The following is a 19,450-nucleotide window of genomic DNA, read 5'->3' on the forward strand; positions in this document are numbered from 1 at the left end:
GGGGCTGAGCAGAGGAAGCCGAGGCAGTGAATAGCGTTTCCGTCAGTTAATACTCCTCATGACTCCTTGGGGGTTTGCTCTATAACACTGAAGCAAAAACACTCAGGATGTTGGAATAGGAAGGCGGGGGGGGGGGGGAAACAGTAAATCTACCGGTCAGTTTCATTCTTTGGGAATGCAGATGAAGCAGCACAAAATAGCTCTGTGCATCAATGCCGCTGCTGGCTTTTGACCACAGCAAGCATCCATGCCTCCCCTTTGCCAGGATCCAGAGATCTTTCTCATTCTGCTTTGCACAGGCCATGCCTGCAGATGCAGTTTCTTCACGAATATTTTGTTTTATTTCTAAACATTCAGGCCAACTAACACAGTGCTCAAGAGACTGTGTGTTGGATTATGCCAACTCTGGAGCTGACCTAATGCATCAATAGAAAAAAAATGTAAATTTCCTCCGAAGATGCTTTTTCAAAAAGGCAACTGGAATGTTTTTTTTCCCCTGGAGGAAGAAGAAAAATCAGAATCAGAATAGAGCTGGAAGGGACCTTGGAGGTCTTCTAGTCCAGCCCCCTGCTCAAGCAGGAGATTCTATACCATTTCAGACAAGTGATTGTCCAGTCTCTTCTTAAAAACCTCCAGTGATGAAGCACCCACAACATTTGAAGGCATGTCTGTTCCACTGGTTAATTGTCCTCATTGTTAGGAAGTTTCTCCTTAATTCAAGGTTGCTTCTCTCATTGATCAGTTTCCATCCATTGTTTCTTGTCCTGCCTTCTGGTGCTTTGGAAAATAAATTGACCCCCCTCCTCTTTGTGGCAGCCTCTCAAATACTGGAACAGAAGAACACTGGAAGTTTTTAAGAAAAGACTGGACAGTTAATTGTCTGAAATGGTCTAGGATTTCCTGCCTGAGCAGGGGGTTGGACTAGATGACCTCCAAGGTCCCTTCCAACTTTATTATTATTATTATTATTATTATTATTATTATTATTATTATTATTATTATTATTATTGTTATTATTATTATTGTTGTTATTATTATTGTTATTGTTATTATTAAAAAGATATTTTGCTTCTCATCCAAGAAGCTTCATCGGTATGGACCTGAAGATTCAACTGATGAATCTTTGAGTCTGTCATTTGTACTTCAATAACTTTCTGGTCTGGTATAGCAAGCAAGGGGGGCAGGTACAGACTCCAATGGATAGTTAGGACTGCAGGGGGAAAAAAAAAATTGCAACCAGCCTGCCTTCCATTGAGGACCTTTATATTGAGTTAGAAAGAGGGCTGAGAAAATATCTACAGACCCCTCACCTCCTGGACATAAACTGCTTCAACTCCCACCCCTCAGGAAGATGCTATAGGGCTTTGCATGCCAAAACGACTAGACACAGGGACAGATGTTCTTCGTGCCATCACTCGGCGGAACACCTAATCCTCACAGTACTGTTCTATGTCTAATTATAATTATAGCTATTACAACATCTAATTCTATGTTGTATGGTTGTGGTGTTATTATCCTTTATTCTTTACTACTACCTCTTATTGGTATTATTATTATGGTTATTATTACTCAATTGCTTTGCATGTACATTGAAAGCTTCTGCACCGGGAGACAAATTCCTTGTGTGCCAATCACACTTGGCCTATAAAGAATTGTATTGTATTGTATTGTATTGTATTGTATTGTATTGTATTCTATTCTATTCTATTCATTATCCCATTCCATTCCATTCCATTCCATTCTATTCTATTCTATTCTATTCTATTCTATTCTATTCTATTCTATGATGAGGTAAAAGGTCTTCTTCCTCCTCCAGGAAAAAATAGTTCTATTTGCCTTTTTGAAAAAGCACCACTGAGACAGTTATGACCTGGAAGACTGAGAATCTCCATAGACATGCAAATTTTGTCCATTTTTATTAAGACAAGAGATATGTGTCCCATGTGTTCTATTACCAAATAAGTCAAATATACTTCTTTCTTCTCAGACAGGATATGCTCCTTAAAACCATGTTGGTATCCTTCTTTCCATTAATTAAAATTTATTTAATGTTCTTCTTTTCTGCAAATTCCCCCTGGATCAGTCACAACAGATTGTAAACCAAAAATGTTAAAATGTCATGGCATTAGTCAATTACAAGGGTAGAGTTGGTCAATTACACTGCCAACTTGGGCCCAATGTAGAAACATCCCTTATGTATGCCTACTTCTCAGGAATAAGCACATTTTCTTATGAAGAATGTGCATTCCAAGATATTTGTTCCCAGATTCTGTGCAATGTAACACTAAGTTTGCAAAAATAAACAGGGCAGAAGGGATACTTTATATGCAACTATTACATAGTAACAATACTTTTCCCAAAGAGATTTCTAAAACATAGCAATATCTTACAAATTCAGTATTTTATTCCCTGAACGCTGTCCTTGGAGTTTTGCATTCTCTCTCTCTCTCTCTCTCTCCCTCTCTCTCTCTCTCCCTCCCTCCCTCCTTCTGTTAACATGCATGTTTTCCGTTTCCTGCTGACTTGAAGATCAATAGTTGCAAGAGATAGGAAAGTCTAGTTATCTGACTACTGGTACATAGCAATGCAATTAAGTTACGTAATTCTCAGATAACTCTAGGTATAACAATTCGCAAGCTTAATTTTTTGTGCTGCATTTCAGGGTGGGAAGCAGAGTTTTGAGATATAAGAATGGTGTGGAAAATAACACGGGTACCGCTCTGTAGAAAGGGCCTAACTGAAAATATTCACATATCGTGTGGTTCTGTTTTGGAACTTTTATCTATTCAGGTTGATTAAATTATTCTGTCTGAGAAGAAAAAGAGCATCTTCAACTTATATGGTAATAGAATGCAGGACACCTATCTCTTCTCTTGATAAAAAGGGAGGAAATTTACAAATGGGTTGAGTAAGAGGGACCAGCTCAAGGTCACCCAGCTGACTTTGTCCTCAAAGTAGAACAAATCCAGGACTCCTGAGCTGTATACGGATGTCTTAACCCAGGGGGCAGGCAACCTTGGCTCTTTTATGACTCGTGGGAGTTGAGGTCCACGAGTCATAAAAGAGCCAAGGTTGCCTACCCCTGTCTTAACCACTACACTATTAACCATTATTGTTTTATTTTTGTCCTGCCTTTTGTCAAGTTCAGTTTGGCAAGCCCTTTCGGCTTCAGTCCACAGGCCTTTGGCTATGCCGGTTGGAGGAGGATGAGAACTGTATTCTTGTGGAAAACGAAAGAACTCTTACGAATTCCAGAGGGGTTTAGCAGAGAAGTTTATTTGCGCAAGGTTCAGAGGCATATTAGAGATAGGCAATTCTGAATGAGGAGGGCGGGATTAGACTTCAGTTTTTATACTACCCTCCTTTCAGAAACAAAGGGACTACACATGATAATACACCGTGATACATTAGGAGCGTTTCTCACAGGCATACAATGGAAGGTTTTGCTACATACAAAGTATCCATGTGCAGAGCGCATTTGGTTAGCCACATATTACTGACACAGAACTTTCCCAGTGAATTTTCCCAGTGATTATGCATTACCTCATTATTCGAGCAATTATGCAGACACATCATTATTGCAGTTACGCAGACAAATCGTTATTCCAGCTTGCAGGACTGGCCTAGGGGAAATTTTTAGAAGGGGTTTTAATTATATTTTAATTAGATCACAGTTAAATATTTCCTTTTAATTAATTTTTAAACTTGTAATGTTATCTGTGTACTTTTTACTTGATTGTTAGCCGCCCTGAGTCCGCAAGGAGAAGGGCGGGATATAAATTTAATAAAATAAATAAATAAATAAATAAATAAATTCTAATAATTGTTCATTTTACTACATTAGTATCGCAAAGCATCCATGCCGGCTGGGGATTATGGGACACTCTGCAACACAGCAGGGACGCTCGTTTCTTCACGAGCGAGCATTGCAAAGAGGGAGGGCTCCGCCGAGTCTTTTCGTCTCTTGGCCAGTAGGCGTCGCTATACATACACACAGAGAGAGAGAGAAAGAGACACTCTCTCTTCCCGCGGAATAGAGAAGACCAAACCAGAAAAGCCGGTTGGAGGGGGCGGGGCTTCGAGAAGAGGGCGGGGAGGCGGCCCGCGAGGCCCCGCCCTCCCCCTCTCAAGATGGAGACCCTCGCTCCTCCCCCTCCCGTCATGCCCCGCGGCGGCCGGAAGCGGCGGAGGGGGCCAGCGCGCGGGGGCCGCGGCGGAGCGCTGGGATCCGCACACCGGCGGCGGCGGCGGGGGCGGCAGGTGTGAGCCGTCCGGATGGCGGAGCCCGGGCCGCAGCCGCCGGGGGGCGCGCCGAGCCGGCACGAGAAGAGCCTGGGGCTGCTCACCACCAAGTTCGTCTCGCTGCTGCAGGAGGCCAAGGACGGCGTGCTCGACCTGAAGCTGGTGAGCCCGGCGGGGGGGGGACGCGGGTCGGGGGGGCGAGGCGAGGAAGCCGCCCGGAGAGCAGCCCTCGGCTCCCTCCTCCGGCAGGGAGAGCCGCCGTCTTTGCAGGAGGCAGGACTACAAGGCCCATCATCCTGCGCGGGGGCTCCACCGCCTCCCCCGGCCAGGCTCTGCCGCAGCCTCCAAGGAGGACTCGGGCTCCCCTGGCCATAAATGTGTGTGTGTGTGTGTGTGTGTGTGTGTGTGTGTTGGGGGGGAGGATTTGCTGGCCGGTCTTTTCTCCCTTCCACCAGTTCGGAGGCCGAGGACTACAAGTCCCATCCGCCCGGGGAAGGAGGCTGCGACCTGGAAAGGGGTGCTTGGTGGTGGTGGTGCAAAGCCGGGCGAGGGAGCCGAGGGTGCTTGGAAGAGGCGAGAGGCAGGCTCAGCCTGCCGGGCGGGCAGCAGCATCCTTTGCCCCGGCGGCGTGTGGCTTTTTCCTGTGTGCATGCGTGTGCGCCCGTGCACGTGTTCCCTGTTTAGTCGTATTGACACGGCTTCTGTTTGAACGTGACTCGGTCACTGGGGGGGGGGGGCGCAACGACACCTCTGGTGTGCTTGGGGTCTTCAGTCCATCTCTACTTGCAATGAGCAAATAGAATAGAATAATAGCTTTATTGTCACTTTAAATGTACACTCATTGGCATGCGTTAAAATGAAACTTCATTGCCTTCAGCTCTCAGAGGGTAACCACCTCCAATATACACTACATAAACGTGGCAAAGGATTATGCATATACCCACATACACACACACATATATGACACAGAAAGCACTCAGTCTAGTTCGGATGTATACATATACCTGGCGAGGAAAAAAAAAGAATCCTGCAAATTTACAAGATGGATGGCATCAGGAACAAAGCTGTTGCAGAGTCTAGTAGTCCTGCTAGAAATACTTCTTTTCTCTCTCTCATCCAGCATCTTTGGGGCCTGGCTGGCACCCTCTTTGGACTGGCGTTTGCTTTGATTCTTTCTTTTGCCCCCATCTGCCAGCTGGTGGGAGCACGTTCTTTCGCTTTTCTCCTACACCTCCCATCCGCCACCTGCGTGCTTGCCGAGGCACAACCTCAGCCGAATGGCGTTGGTGTGGATGGGTGGGCAGCAGCAAAGCCGTTGCCCGTGTTTAGCCTACTTGCAGGTAGAAGAGGTCCCTAGGGGTGATGAAGAACGGCGGGACTTGCAGCAGCTTTGGGTTCCTGTACAGGCTGGAAGGGTTTAATTTCCGTAGAAATCTTTATTCTGCTGCATTATATGGGAACGAAGAGTCCCAAGCTTCTTGAAATTAAGAACATGTTGTAGCCGGGGAGTAGATTTTTTTTTTCCTACCCAGGAGCATACATAGGAAACCCAGAGCAAAAACCTGGGCAGGAAGTTGCTTCTTCTACTGTGAACCACAGTTGGGGTTTAACAGAGCATGGGTGACATATATGACTGAATCCCCATGTGAATCATAGATGGGAAATATGGCCCTTTTGATGCTGAACGTGTAGCCTCCTTCGCCAATAGCCATGCTGGCTGGGTCTTGAGAGTTACAGTTCAAAATGGGAGGGCCACAAGTTTCTAGCCCTCTGTTGAATAAATTAACAACAGCAACTTGTGGTTTCTGGACAGTATTTATTATTCCAAAAGGAAACAGTGATAAGAAGTGTTGCCAATGCCATTTATAATTATCATGGTAGCACAAAACCTGATGTGTGTTTATTTAGAAATAAATTCATTTGCCTTCAGTAGGTTCAGCTTCTAAGGAAGTATGGACAGGCTTTGTCAAATCCAAAGCATAGGTATGTTACTTTTTGTGGTGAAAACAATTCTTTGGCATCGTAAAAATTTAATCTATAAATCTATATATCTGTGGGTAATTCTTGTTCAACTAATAGAAAAGCGTGTTGTGAATAGCCACTACAGGACGGTACTTTCATCTAATGCATTGCAGGAAAATAAAAAGTGGGTCAAGTTCACTGGCACAGCACTGTCATTTCAGTATCTATATACGTAGCCAGGATAAAAGAAAAACGATTCAACCATGTCAAGTAATGAACTAAATTTGCAGCAGCATGCCGGAAACAAATTAAAATGGAATCCAAACAAATAAATAGCCCAAGGAACAAGATTGTGGGCCATTCTTGATTAGCAACCGTTGTCGATGAATTGACAAAGCAGTAAGCACATTCGTCTAATCTGAGCAATAGTTCATTTTTGTATGAGATGCTCCATTTTGTGGTGGTTGCAGCTGCTTTGTACAGTGTTAGATCTGGTGATAACTTTTGACAGTTTCACACCACAATACTCATTCCTAAAACAGATTGGCACTTTTCAGTTTTAAAACAGACTGTCCTGAGCAATTGAGGTAGAGTCCTTAAGAAAGTTCGCCAACAGGGTAGGATGTCATTAACATAGCTTTTGTGTTGTGATGCTCCAGGTATTTTTTTACACTCTGGTGCCTTTGAACTCACCTCTTTTTTGTTTGTTTGCCTTTACAGGCAGCAGATACTCTGGCAGTGCGGCAAAAGAGACGTATTTATGATATTACAAATGTCCTCGAGGGCATTGGATTAATCGAGAAGAAATCGAAGAACAGTATTCAGTGGAAGTGAGTAGTGGGAGACGGAAGCCCTCACACTAGCTTCCATTGGAAGTCCTATCCTGGCTGCAATTGCATCTTCTGTTAGCCAGTCATGTGTGAAACAGAAGCAGAACAATTTCTCTGAACAGCTGTGGGGTGTCTGTGGAGTTTCTCAGTCATCCAGGTCATGGTTGTCTCAAAGGTGCTTTTTCAAAAGGCAACTGGACTTTCTTTCTTTGCTTTTATTTGAAGACGTTTCGCTTCTGAAGAAGCTTCTTGGATGAGAAGCAAAATGTCTTCCTCAAGGAAAAACCAAAGTCCAGTTGCCTTTTGAAAAAGCACCTTGGAGACAGCTGGGGATGTGTGTGTGTGTGTCTGAATGTTTCACTGAAGCCAGCTGTGGAAGAACTTTATCAGTAGCTGAGTGACTGTGGATAACAGGAAAATATCATGGAGTGGTAAAGAGGAAGTTCACTCCTATTGCTTTGACCAGGTACTTGATCTTCCAGGGATGAGAACTTTTGAGACTTTTTAAAGGGGATTCCCCCCCCCAGGAAATTATGAGGCAGAGAAGAACTTTGAAAGGGGTCTTTGAGTTCTCTCATAGGTGCTTTAAGCGTGTCACTGAATTTTCTTTGGAAAAGACAGAACTAAAAAAAAAAAAAAACTGGAAGGTGTTGTCACCGTGACTTCTGCAGGCCTTGGGTGTTGTTAAAGTGGACATTGGTGCTGATATCTGACTCTTAATACATTGCGGAGGAGACCAATCCCTTGATTTCTCTTGTTCTTGTCAGAGGTGTTGGGCCTGGCTGTAATACCCGTGAAATTGCCCACAAGTTGATTGAACTGAAAGCAGAGATTGAGGATCTGGAGCATCGGGAACGCGAGCTGGAGCAGCAAAAGATGTGGGTGCAGCAGAGTATTAGAAACGTCACCGATGACGTACAGAACAACGAATATCCTTTGAGTCTACTCTGGTTCTTTCTGCTTTCTTGTTTCCTTGATGCTAAAATAATAATAATAATAATAATAATAATAATAATAATAATAATAATAATAATAATAATAATAATAATAATGATAAAGTTGGAAGGGACCTTGGAGGTCATCTAGTCCAACCCCCTGCTCAGGCAGGAAACCCTATACCATTTCGGACAAATGTAGGTTCTTTCTGATGATTCTGCTCCGGCCTAACTTTATGGTTCTTCTTCCTGGACATTTGGGGTGGCAGTGCCCAGAATTCAGTCATGTTGTCTGGGAATTCTGGAATTGGTAGTCTCAGAGTGAATGGACACATTTTCAGCAAAAAATATCAAGTCCTGGAAAATCATTGATGATGCCAATTTGCATAGGGCAATTTTTTTTTAATGCAAGCTGAGTATTTTCTGCTACAAAAGTTTCTAGGCAGGTAACCTAATTTGCATAGTGTTATAGAAAAACTGCCAGCATCAAATTAGAAAAGGCTCTTTTATCCCACTGTCCTAATAACGTGCAATAATAGTGTTCCTTGTGTTTCAAGTTAGTATCCTTTCTCTTATCCTGCTTTGATTTTGCCCTAGTTCTTCCTTAGATTATTATTTTTTCCCCGTGTTGGTGGCCCGTTGGTGTATTTCCAGTGGAGAGTCACAATGAACAATACAAACTGGTTGGGCTCCAGTTTTCCAGGATTGGTGGTGAGAGGGTAGGACAAAAGGATGATTAATTTTTAACAGGATTGAAACTTGTTAGGGTGTAGGCTACATGTATTGTGTGTATCTATTTCGGAATGGCAGAAAACGACTTACTGATTTTCAACCGTGGCATTCCTATAATCTAGCAGTGATGTGGTGGAACTGGAGCAGAAGGCTGAAGAGCAAGGCTCCTGGAGTCCTAACTTGTTCACCTCTGTCCTAAATGCTGGAAGATTTTCTTTTTATATTCTGTTGGAGGAAATGAGTGACGCGGTGGCCTAGAGGTGAATACACTCGCCTCCCACTCGGAAGGTTGAGAGTTTAGTCCTAGGCAATGACAGATGTTTATCCAGGCACAAAGAGTAAATATCTGCTGCAAACCCTGCATAGGCATCAGGAAGGGCATCCTGACAGTAAATGCTCAGCTCCATTCAATCGCCCTGACTCCACCCCGATAAAAAGGGATTACAGGGTCGTAAAAAAGAAAAACAAAATACCGTGGGGGAATGATCTTGCTGGATGCCAGTGGCAGCTGCTTTTTCACTTAACTTCAGGAACATTAGCCTATGTGACCGACGAGGACCTGTGCAAGTGCTTCCCAGGTAAGGAGGCTGTGTCACTTGATCCCTAGGATCCTGCCTGTTTCATATAATTCCACCTCTGCAACATCTTTATAAGCAATTGGTTCTTCCCCCGGATGTACTTCTCTTTGATTGGCTTTTTTAGCATTCTGGGTAGAATTGGGAGTGTGGAAAATGGGAAGAAACGTCCTGGCAATTAGGGGCCGAAAACATTGCGCTCAGCTGGGGTTAGGAACCGTGGAGTGTATAACCTTGTGTTGCTCCTCTCAACTTAGCTCTGTTTCCTGAATGCATCCTTTTGGTCTCTCGTTGCAGGAGACACCCTGCTGGCCATCCGAGCTCCGTCAGGAACTCAGCTAGAAGTTCCTGTCCCTGAGGTGGGTGTAGAAGTGTGGAGATGCTAGCAGAGATCTCTCTTCAAGTTGAGCTTCAGGGATTGGGGGCCTTCTGCAGCCAAACGTATCTGGCAGGTTACAAGCACAACATAAGAAGAGAAAGCCCTCTGCAAAAAGTTACCAATCAAACATGGCATTCCAGAAACAATAATAGTTAGATATATATTCAAGAGCAGTCCAATTTAGCTTGATGTCCGGGGAATCAAGATGCAGAAGGAAGAGAAGGAAGTTAAGAGAGAGAGAGAAAAAAAATGGGTACCAGGAAGGAAAAAAAAACAGTGATAAAAAGAAAGCGACTCTGTAATCACCATCCCCATGAAGTCTCTTGTGGATTACTCCCAAGGGAATATTGCTGTTGCAGAAATATCTATTTGGCTGGAGGCAAGGCTTCCCAACAGGTGCAACCTTGAAGACGCATGGACTTCAATTCCCAGAGTTCCCCTGGCTGGGAAAGTGTGGGAGTTGAAGTCCTTGCATCTTAAATATGTTAAGGTTGGGAAACCCCGGCCTAAGAGATCTTAATGGATTCTATTCTGTGCAGATCTCATGTTCAACTTTCCTAGGGTCTCTAATTCAGACATGTCAAACACAAGGCCCGGGGGCCGGATGCGGCCCGCGAAGTGGTTTCATGTGGCCCACGAAGCCATCCTGGAAACAGTGAGGGAACGGCCCCCTCTGCCTTGGCCCTGGCCTAGGCCGGCCGGGAGCCAATGTACAATTTTGTGGTGGCCATCTATGCTGAAACGCATTCAGTCTTAGCTCCATAAGCACCCCCACCCCCCCATGGCCTGAGAGGAACAGTGAGGCTCCTCCGGTGGACCATGCCTTGGCGCTTGCCCTGATCCCACCCCCTTCTGCCAGAGACCCTCAGATCTGTCCCATTCCTGCCCAGGCCCCCACAGGCACCCTTGACACGAATGATGTAGAGCTGGCCACACCTACCCAGTAGGCTACACCCACTCCATCCACGCCCACCCAGTAGGCTGCACCCACCCTGGCCACCACCCGCCTCAAGGGCAACCGCAATGCTGATGCAGCCCCCTGCTCTAAGGTGCCTGGAACTGTGCTGAGCTGACACCCCCCAATTCCTCTTGATACTATAGGCTACTTTCATCCAAGATATGTCTGGATGTGGGGCTCAACAACTCGAGAGAGGCCTCTCCTTTAGTGACGATGGAGAAGGCTTGGGCTCACCTGTACCTAGAGAAGAAAGAATTCCACACTGACATCATGGGTTTCCTTTCAAGGTTGTGTGTTTCTCCAATTGTGAGGACATCAGGCGATGCCGTTGCACCAATGCCGTTCTCATATATTGTTCATATACTTCATATACCGTGCAACCTTACTTTTTCTTTCTCTCTAGGGTTTAAACGGGCAGAGGAAATACCAGATCCACTTGAAGAGTAGCAGCGGTTCCATCGATGTTCTCCTAGTAAATAAGGATGCCTGGAGCTCTCCTCCGGTGGTGCTTCCCGTCCCTCCCCCTGAAGACCTCATTCAGTGCCAGCCAATCACACCCTCTAAGAAGCCACCCATTCCCCATTCCCAGGAGACATCTCTTCCCAGTGGTGCCCACCCTCCTGTGTCTGTACCCAACAGCACGCAAGACCACAGATCCCCTGTACCCAAACCGGCCACTGTGGCAGGTGAGCTGCAAAGGGACGAGTGAAACGCACAGCATTCATTAAATTTAAAGGCACATTTAAAAGTGGACCAGTAGCTATGCTATTATATTTGCTGACTCAAATCATTTGCTCCCAGGGCACCTCCAAAAGGTGAGGCAGATCCCTATTAAATTAGATTAATTCTGTAGAAACGTAGTCACGTGAAACCAAGGATCAAAATTAGGTTTTGTCCTAGCTGGATCCACTTTGTCCTTGCCCTGTTTTACTTGCTGCTGCACAACCCTCGTTTGAATTTCTGCTACAGCCAGAATCTTGAGATGGAAATCGCATAACGCCACGTCCTTTCTTAGGAGGAAACAAACCTATTGAGCAAAAGGGTTGCAGGTTTATTGCGGATGCTTACTTTTCTCCATGAAAACAACGGAGTCTTATATGGAAAAGCATTCCAAAATGCAAATCCTTTCTGGCCCTGTTTGCAGTCGGACGTATTCCAAGCCAGCCATCCTAGGGGTGAAAGATCACCTGGGCCGTTCCAAGATTTTGATGGCAGCTCCCCCATCGGAAGAGCAGGAATGAGGTCGGCTGACCCTTCCAGAGATTTTCCCGGAGAAGGAACAGAATTCTGCTCTTAAAAATAAAAAACACTCATATTGGGAATGTGAATGAGACGGGAGCCTGTTTTAACAGCCCTGCTTGGAGCATCTCCTGCACTTAAAATGACCCTTTGGCCACAAGGCCTCCCCTGGGCTGGCGTAGAGTGATGGGAAGGTGCTAACTTTGAGTTTCTTTACAAGAGAGGAGCTTAAAGTACATTTCCTGACGTTTGCTATGAGAGTGCCAGCTGTTTTCCCCCAGCTGTGTGGAATCCATCTGGCACAATAGATCATCGAGCGGCACGCAAGCTTAAATAATTATCTTTATTTTTCTGTGACCGTCTTCCCATTGCAGAGACAGGCAACCCGACAGCAGAATCCAAAAGCAGTGAGGGGTTGGACTCGCTCACCCCTTCGACGGTACCAACCAGCCCACCGGCCGGGCTTGATACGCAGCCCCTCCAGTCCTCCGCCTTGCTGGACAGCAGCTCTGTCCTATCCAGTTCCTTCACCTCTTTTGAACCAATCAAGTCCTTCCCCACAGAAAGTAAGTGCTCCAGCCTTTCAGCTCTCGGGTGGGCAGTTATGATGGATCAGAATAGACAGACCCTGATCCAGGCTGAGTTTGTTTGGCCCTGACCCCTGCGTTGTACCTGGATATGGGGTGCTATTAGTTCCAAGCCCATTGGTGTGTTTGACAGCGTGTCCTGGCTCCTCTTCTCAGACGTTCTGCTAAAATGAAGCAGAGATAGAGGAAGCGATGGATAACCAGAGAAATGAGCTGTGTAGATAAGTGTTTCCCAACCAGGACAGCTTTAAGATAACGTGGATTTCAGCTCCTAGAATTCCCCAGCCAGCCTGAATTCTGGGACTTGAAGTCCACCCAGCTTAAAGCCAGGGTCTTCAAACTTGGCCCTTTTATGACTTGTGGACTTCCAACTCCCAGAATTCCTCAGCCAGCAAAGCTTTGCTGGCTGAGGAATTCTGGGAGCTGGAAGTCCACAAGTCATAAAAGGGCCAAGTTTGAAGACCCCTGGGCTTAAAGGTTGAGTAACACTGCTGTAGACAATGGGAATCTTTGAGTGACATAAAAACGAGAACTCTTAGCAGACTGCAGTTTCTGGAATTGTACCTTGGCCTTTTTCCCTACCTGGGCTCCTGTATGTGTTGGGATTACTGTTTGCAGAATTCCTATCTTTATTCCTGTGGGGAATTGAAGCCCCAAACATCTGAAGGACTTCAGGTTGGAAACAAGAGCCGGCCTAACAATCGCATTGGTCTTTAAGATGTGCAACCTTTGTTCTTTTTTTTTTTTTCCAGTACTGGAATTTCCCAAAGAGCTTTCAGAAATGTTTGAGCCAACCAGAGGTGCGTTGCTAGTGTCCCCGTAGCAGTGTCCCTTGTTTGTGCTTTGCCTATTTTTCCTTTGGAAGTTCAGAAAAGTTCAGGCTACTTTAAGCAAACTTGATTAAGGTCCTCTGTTGGGCTCTTGTGGAATAGCAACAGAAGGAAGCACTTTTCTTGGCTTAGGTCTCCCGTGCTGGTTTTCTGCTCGTAAGGAAGACTTTACGTGCCGAAAGATTAAAACATTTAAACGCGTTACATTCATACAGCAAATTCCCCCCTCCGCATTGTTTTGATGTTGCTCACGTGGGAGCCTGCAGGATCTGCCCCATTACTCATACGTAGTCAAGAGAGGAGAGCATTGAGACACGAGACAGAAGGAGCTGGGCTGGAAGAATTACCCCATCAATTTTGGGGCACTGGGATAGGCACGCAGGTATTTCGCAAAGCCCGTAAACTTCCCGTGCATTCTCTCTCTCTTTTTTTTTTATTATTCTTCCCATAGAGTCTGTGAATTCTGAGTTGCTGGAAGAGCTGATGTCATCTGAAGGTAGGACTTGCGTTTCTTCAACTCAACAGGTTTGGAGTGAGGCCACACAGGATAGCCGAGAAAACGAGGGAGTGCAGCTATAAAAAAAAAAAAATCTGCATTGTTTTAGTTGAGCGTGGCTGGCTGGGGAATTCTGGGAACCGTAGTCCACACGTCTTAAGATTGCTAAGGTTGAGAAACCTTGGGCTAAGGCAGGGGTAGGCAACCTTGGCTCTTTTATGACTGGTGGACTTCAACTCCCAGAATTCCTGAGCCAGCATGGCTCAGCTTGGAAACCTCTCCCTTTCCCCTCAGCATGGCTGGCTCAGGAATTCTGGGAGTTGAAGTCCACGAGTCATAAAAGAGCCAAGGTTGCCTACCCCTGCCCAAATGCCTGAATTTTGATCACGTGACTGTGAGGAAAAATATTTCAATATTTAAACCAGGGGTCTTCAAACTTGGCTCTTTTATGACTCGTGGACTTCAACTCCCAGAATTCCTGAGCCAGCCTGGCTCAGCTTGGAAACCTCTCCCTTTCCCCTCAGCATGGCTGGCTCAGGAATTCTGGGAGTTGAAGTCCACGAGTCCTAAAAGAGCCAAGGTTGCCTACCCCTGTCCTAAGTCCTCCTGTTCTAAGCGGTGAGCCTCCTAGAGCAGGGGTAGGCCACCTTGGCTCTTTTATGACTCGTGGACTTCAACTCCCAGAATTCCTGAGCCAGCATGGGGGAACTATGGCCCCTTCATAACTTGCGGACTTCAACTCCCAGAATTCCTGAGCCAGCATGGCTCAGCATGGAAACCTGTCCCTTTCCCCTCAGCACGGCTGGCTCAGGAATTCTGGGAGTTGAAGTCCACAAGTCCTAAAAGAGCCAAGGTTGCCTACCCCTGGGCTAAGGTGTGGGATTCCTGAGTCAGAGGCACAGGCCTCTTAAGTGCCTCCTTTTTCTCTCCCGGGCAGTGTTTGCACCCTTACTCCGCCTTTCCCCCCCTCCCGGAGACCACGACTACATCTACAACTTGGACGAGAGCGAAGGGGTGTGCGACCTTTTCGACGTCCCGATCCTCAACCTCTGACTTTGGCTGCCAGGATGGACTTTGGGACACGGATTTCTTTTTTTTTCTTTTTCTTTTAAAGAAACAAACCTGTTTCGAGGGAATGTGCGGGAAAGCCCCCCAAGTCTTCATTTTGGATTCTTTGTCTGCTACTGCTTGAGTGAAACACAGAGCTGCTCTGGTCTAGACCGAAAACCAACGAGGATGGGAGCTTCGTCTCCAGCTTTTCTTTTTTTTCCTCTCTTCTTCTTCCCTGGCTAATCTTGGTCCTGTCCTTCCCCTTCCCCTGGATCCTGGGTGGGTCTCCTCCCCAGGCACTGCTGTTGAATCTTGACAAACAGCAAAAGCGCTTCCTTGAGTCCCCCCCCCCTAGCCTGTTTGGGCATCCTTGCACTGCTGGGGGCACTTTGCATCTTCCCCCCCCCCCTTCCCTCTTTCTTCCTTTCTGGTTACCAACAGAACAGCCAAACCGTAGCCAGGTAGTTGTTTTTTTTTAGGAAAACCCACCCCTGACCCTCCCTTCTGGCTTGTTTGTATAATCCAGACGACGACTTTTCCTCTCTTCAGCAATTGTCTGCTTTTGGCATGATGGAATGCAGGCCTCTCAGCCGATCGGTTTTATGTGCTTAGAAGTGGCGTTTCAAGTAACCCTGCTGGCCCATCTGTTCACACGAAGCACGAAGCCCTTTCCTTTTAGGCTGTGTAGACTTATCATATGTGTGCGTGTGTGTGTGTGCGTGTGCGCGAGTGCGTGTTTTTTAAGGTGCCAGTTTTGCACAGTCACTTTCCTCCAAAGAGTCAAAACTGAGAAATGATTTTGTAAAGGGTGCGCAAAACACAGTTCAGGCTTCAAGCAGGTGGACCTGCCTGCTGGGCCACACAAACCCTCTTGCACACCCGTCCTGGGTTACAACCCCCCCCCCCACCCCATCTGCAGCTGTGCTGCATCAGCAAGGGAAGAGCTGGCTGGGGCTAATGGGAGGTTTTCTTCCTCTCTCTCTTTCAAGGCCCCCTGTGTCTCCCTCAGGAGCCTCCAATGGAGGAGATTTAGTCACACACACCCGTAGTGAAGTGAGTCTCAATAGTGTGTCCTCCTTCCACAGCTGCTAGAATAGGGCTTTTCGGGATGCACTGGGGCTGCTGTTTCCCTTCGCGATTTGCTAGCTGTATTACGTTGCCGGTCCTGTCGACGAAGTCCGACTTCTCTTTGGAACCTAGCCATGGCCTGCCCTTTCCCGCCTTCTCTCCGATAGGCACCATCGGCCTCCTCCATCAAGGACCTCTCCTGATCCTTGCTGGTCAGCAGCACATGGAAGGAGCCCTCGCTTCCCCTATACCAGGGGTAGGCAACCTTGGCTCTTTTATGACTCGCGGACTTCCATTCCCAGAATTCCTGAGCCAGCACGGCTCAGCTTGGAAACCTCTCTCCCCCCAGCATGGCTGGCTCAGGAATTCTGGGAGTTGAAGTCCACGAGTCCTAAAAGAGCCAAGGTTGCCTACCCCTGCCCTATATCCTCCCCTCTGCACTTCTGGACATCTCTCCCTGGAAAACTATATCCTTTTCATCGCCCGTCGGCATCCGGGTTACGCCACGTGCCAACCCCGAATGTCACTTTCCCGATTCTCAGGCTTCCGCACGTGCCGTCCCAGTTGACAAAGGCCCACTGCCTGCAGTGCGGGCCACTGGGATGGGAAGGGTGTAGATCCGAAGGGGGAGCTCTCTCGCATCCCAGTTCAGCCTGAACTGCTTGGCTGAAAAATCTCTTTTTGAAGGGACTGAATGAAGTGTGCTTAGTATTGTGGAAGGGTTCACACGAGCGGGCAGGCCTGATCCTGATCTCTCTCTTCCCCCCCCCCAAAAAAACCACCCAATCAGGGAATGTTTCTATTGTCATTAAGGAGATCTAGGCAAAGCTGGGTGGGTCTCTTAAGAATCCGACGAAAGCCACCGATCTCAATCCTTGACAGCTTTAAAGATGGGTGGACTTCAACTTTCAGAATTCGCCAGCTAGCCGTACTGGCTGGGGAATTCTGGGAGTTGAAGTCCACTCATCTTTTAAGCTGCCAAGATTGAAAACCCTGGGCTCAAGGGTCCAGGAAAGCAACTTCTGAGTTTTTTCTGGATAGGAATGTTGCTTTTCACCTCTCCAGCCTAGGAGCACCTGTCTCTGCCTCCAGGCAGGTGACGATCTCAAAAAAACCTCTGGAGTCCCATTCACCTGTCCTGAAAGGACACGGTTCCACCTCCAGGGTTTCTGAGCCGTTCTTCCAGCTCTGTGTGGTTTTCCCCAGCAAGCCACAGGACTCTCTTGCCTGCCTTCATTGCATCCCCTCTCTGCTTTTTGTACGTGGTTGGGCCTGCTCTTCTTTAGCAGCCAAACCTTCCTTTCTCTTTGCTGTCACCTTCTTGTGCTCTGACCCCTTAGATGACATCCCCCAAGGATGCACAGAGGAAATGTTTGGGGTGGGGGAAGGGAGAGAAATGAGTTTTGATTCATATAAAAAGATTATTTTTATACTTTTTTGCAGCAGAAGAGACTTGCCTGTAATATTTGTACAGTTTTTTTTCCCTGAGTGAATAAACAAACTTTCCAAAGCTTTCTGCCTCTGTTTTCGAAGAATGCAATTCATACCCTCCATAGCACATTTGCCATATCGGAACTACAAAAAATCCTGAGCGGAGACTGTTTTTAAGATTTGGCACCTGACTGCCAGGGTCCTTTTCAGGTAGCCTTTTTGGGGTCCCAGGTGGGCTTATGAATACTTGTGGATAAAAGGCGGGAGTGGAATAAAACCCTGGATCCTACATAAGGAGCATACAAAGAATGGCCATCTGAAATTGGATTGGGAGCCTCGTGGTACAATTCCAGGAAGGAGCAGAGAGGAGCCATTGGGAGGAAAGGAGAGGCTAACCTGCAAAGGTAGGGTTGCCAGGTCTGCTGTCAAAAAATAGCGGACAAGTGGGATGGGGGGGGGGGGTTAAGTAGTAAAAAAAAGTAGACTACAGCTTTAGATTACGTACCATTTCATCATAAAGCTTTTGAATAAAAAAAATGTCCACTATTTTGTGAAAAAAAATAGTGAACATAATGTGAAAAAAGCAGACTATCCACTCAAATAGTGGACACCTGGCAACCCTATGCAAAGGGCTCCACAGCCGGTCAATGCAGCTGGAGAAACAGCCCTGGGCTCGAAAGACCGGCCCGCGGTTAGACGGTTCACGTAACCCCCTTCTTGTGGAAAACGAAAGAACTCTTACGAATTCCAGAGGGGTTTAGCAGAGAGGTTTATTTGCGCAGGTTGAGAGGCATATGGAGATAGGCAATTCTGAACGAGGAGGGCGGGATTAGACTTCAGTTTTTATACTCCCCTCCTTAAAGAACAAAGGGCTACACATTGAAATACACACTGTGATACATTAGGAGCGTTTCTCACAGGCCTACAATGGAAGGTTTTGCTACATACAAAGTATCCATGTGCAAAGCGCATTTGGTTAGCCACATATTACTGACACAGAACTTTCCCAGTGAATTTTCCCAGTGATTATGCATTACCTCATTATTCGAGCAATTATGCAGACACATCATTATTGCAGTTATGCAGACACATCATTCTTCTAATAATTGTTCAATTTACTATATTACCCTAAAAGCAAACGCCAGAACGGGTGTTGGCTAGCGGGACGAAGCCTCGGCGCTCGCGGGCCGGCCCGGCCCGGCCCGGAGCTGCATCCGCACGTGCTGGGCGCGCGCAACAGGCTCGGGCCGCCGGACGCTCCGCGGCGTCCGGCCCCTCCTGCCTTCCCTGCCCAGGGGCGGAGACGGCCGTCCTCCTTCGGGGGCGGGCAGCCCGTCCGGCCGCCGCCCCGGAACTGCCGAGCGCCGAGCGGGAGAAGGACGGGCGGCCAAGCGGGGGAAGGAGGAGGCGGCGGCGGCGGGGGCGGCTGTTGCTGCGCGCTGACTCGCGTCTCTCCAGCGCCGCTTGGCCAAGGAGGCGCCCGCCCTTCTCCGCCGCGCCCGCCGGCTTGCAGGCGCCTCTTTCGGGCCGGGCCGGACCGGACCGGGCGCTCCTGGCCCGCCGCCTTCCCAGCCTGGAGCGCGCCGCTTGATCCCCGGCCCGAGCGCGGGGACGGATGGCCGGAGGAAGCCTCCCCAGCTAAGAAGCGGAGGAGGCGGGGGCGCCCCTTTTTTCCTCCCCCCCCCCGGAGCCGGGAAGGCTCGGGCAGCTGCTGGCCGACGCGTAAGAGGACTTTGCAGTCTCGGGGAGTCCCGCAGCTCCTTCTTCCTTTTCCAAAGTTTAGTGGGGGGGCGGGGGAAGACTTGCGGCCGAGTTTCCGGCTCTTGTTGGCCCGGTCTGGCTCCCCTCTGAAGTTGCCTCCTCCGGGAGACGGTTGGGAAGGATAAATCGAAAGCGGGAACCGGCTGTTTTGCTTAATTCGGTTTTCCTTCCCCAGCTGGTCACCCTCCCGTGGAGCCCTGCAAGGTAGGCCGGGCTGGAAATGGCAGGCCTGGCGAGGCTGAGCCGACTCCTGGGCTGGGCGGTGCTGGTGCCGCCCTTGCCAGAAGCAAAAGATGAGCCAAAGGAATATATATATATATTGGGTAGGGGGAGGTGGTGGGGTTGAGCAGAGTGAGGACCAAAGGGATTGTGTGG

The 19,450-nt window shown here is 47.7% G+C and overlaps 1 protein-coding gene across 1 annotated transcript; it reads left to right on the forward strand.

The window, feature by feature from the left end:
- The first annotated feature begins 4,275 nt into the window (after nt 1–4,275).
- Nucleotides 4,276–14,842, forward strand: E2F4 (E2F transcription factor 4). The gene is made up of 10 exons (XM_015817590.1): nt 4,276–4,404; nt 6,925–7,034; nt 7,802–7,963; nt 9,236–9,279; nt 9,574–9,635; nt 11,017–11,299; nt 12,227–12,418; nt 13,192–13,239; nt 13,721–13,765; nt 14,703–14,842. Exons 1-10 carry the CDS (start codon nt 4,276–4,278, stop codon nt 14,816–14,818), a joined length of 1,191 nt encoding a protein of 396 aa, XP_015673076.1. The 3' UTR covers nt 14,819–14,842.
- The last annotated feature ends 4,608 nt before the right edge of the window (nt 14,843–19,450 follow it).

The sequence above is a fragment of the Protobothrops mucrosquamatus genome, unplaced genomic scaffold, assembly GCF_001527695.2.
Source record: "Protobothrops mucrosquamatus isolate PMUCROS unplaced genomic scaffold, P.Mucros_1.0 scaffold605, whole genome shotgun sequence".
Lineage (NCBI taxonomy): Eukaryota > Metazoa > Chordata > Lepidosauria > Squamata > Viperidae > Protobothrops > Protobothrops mucrosquamatus.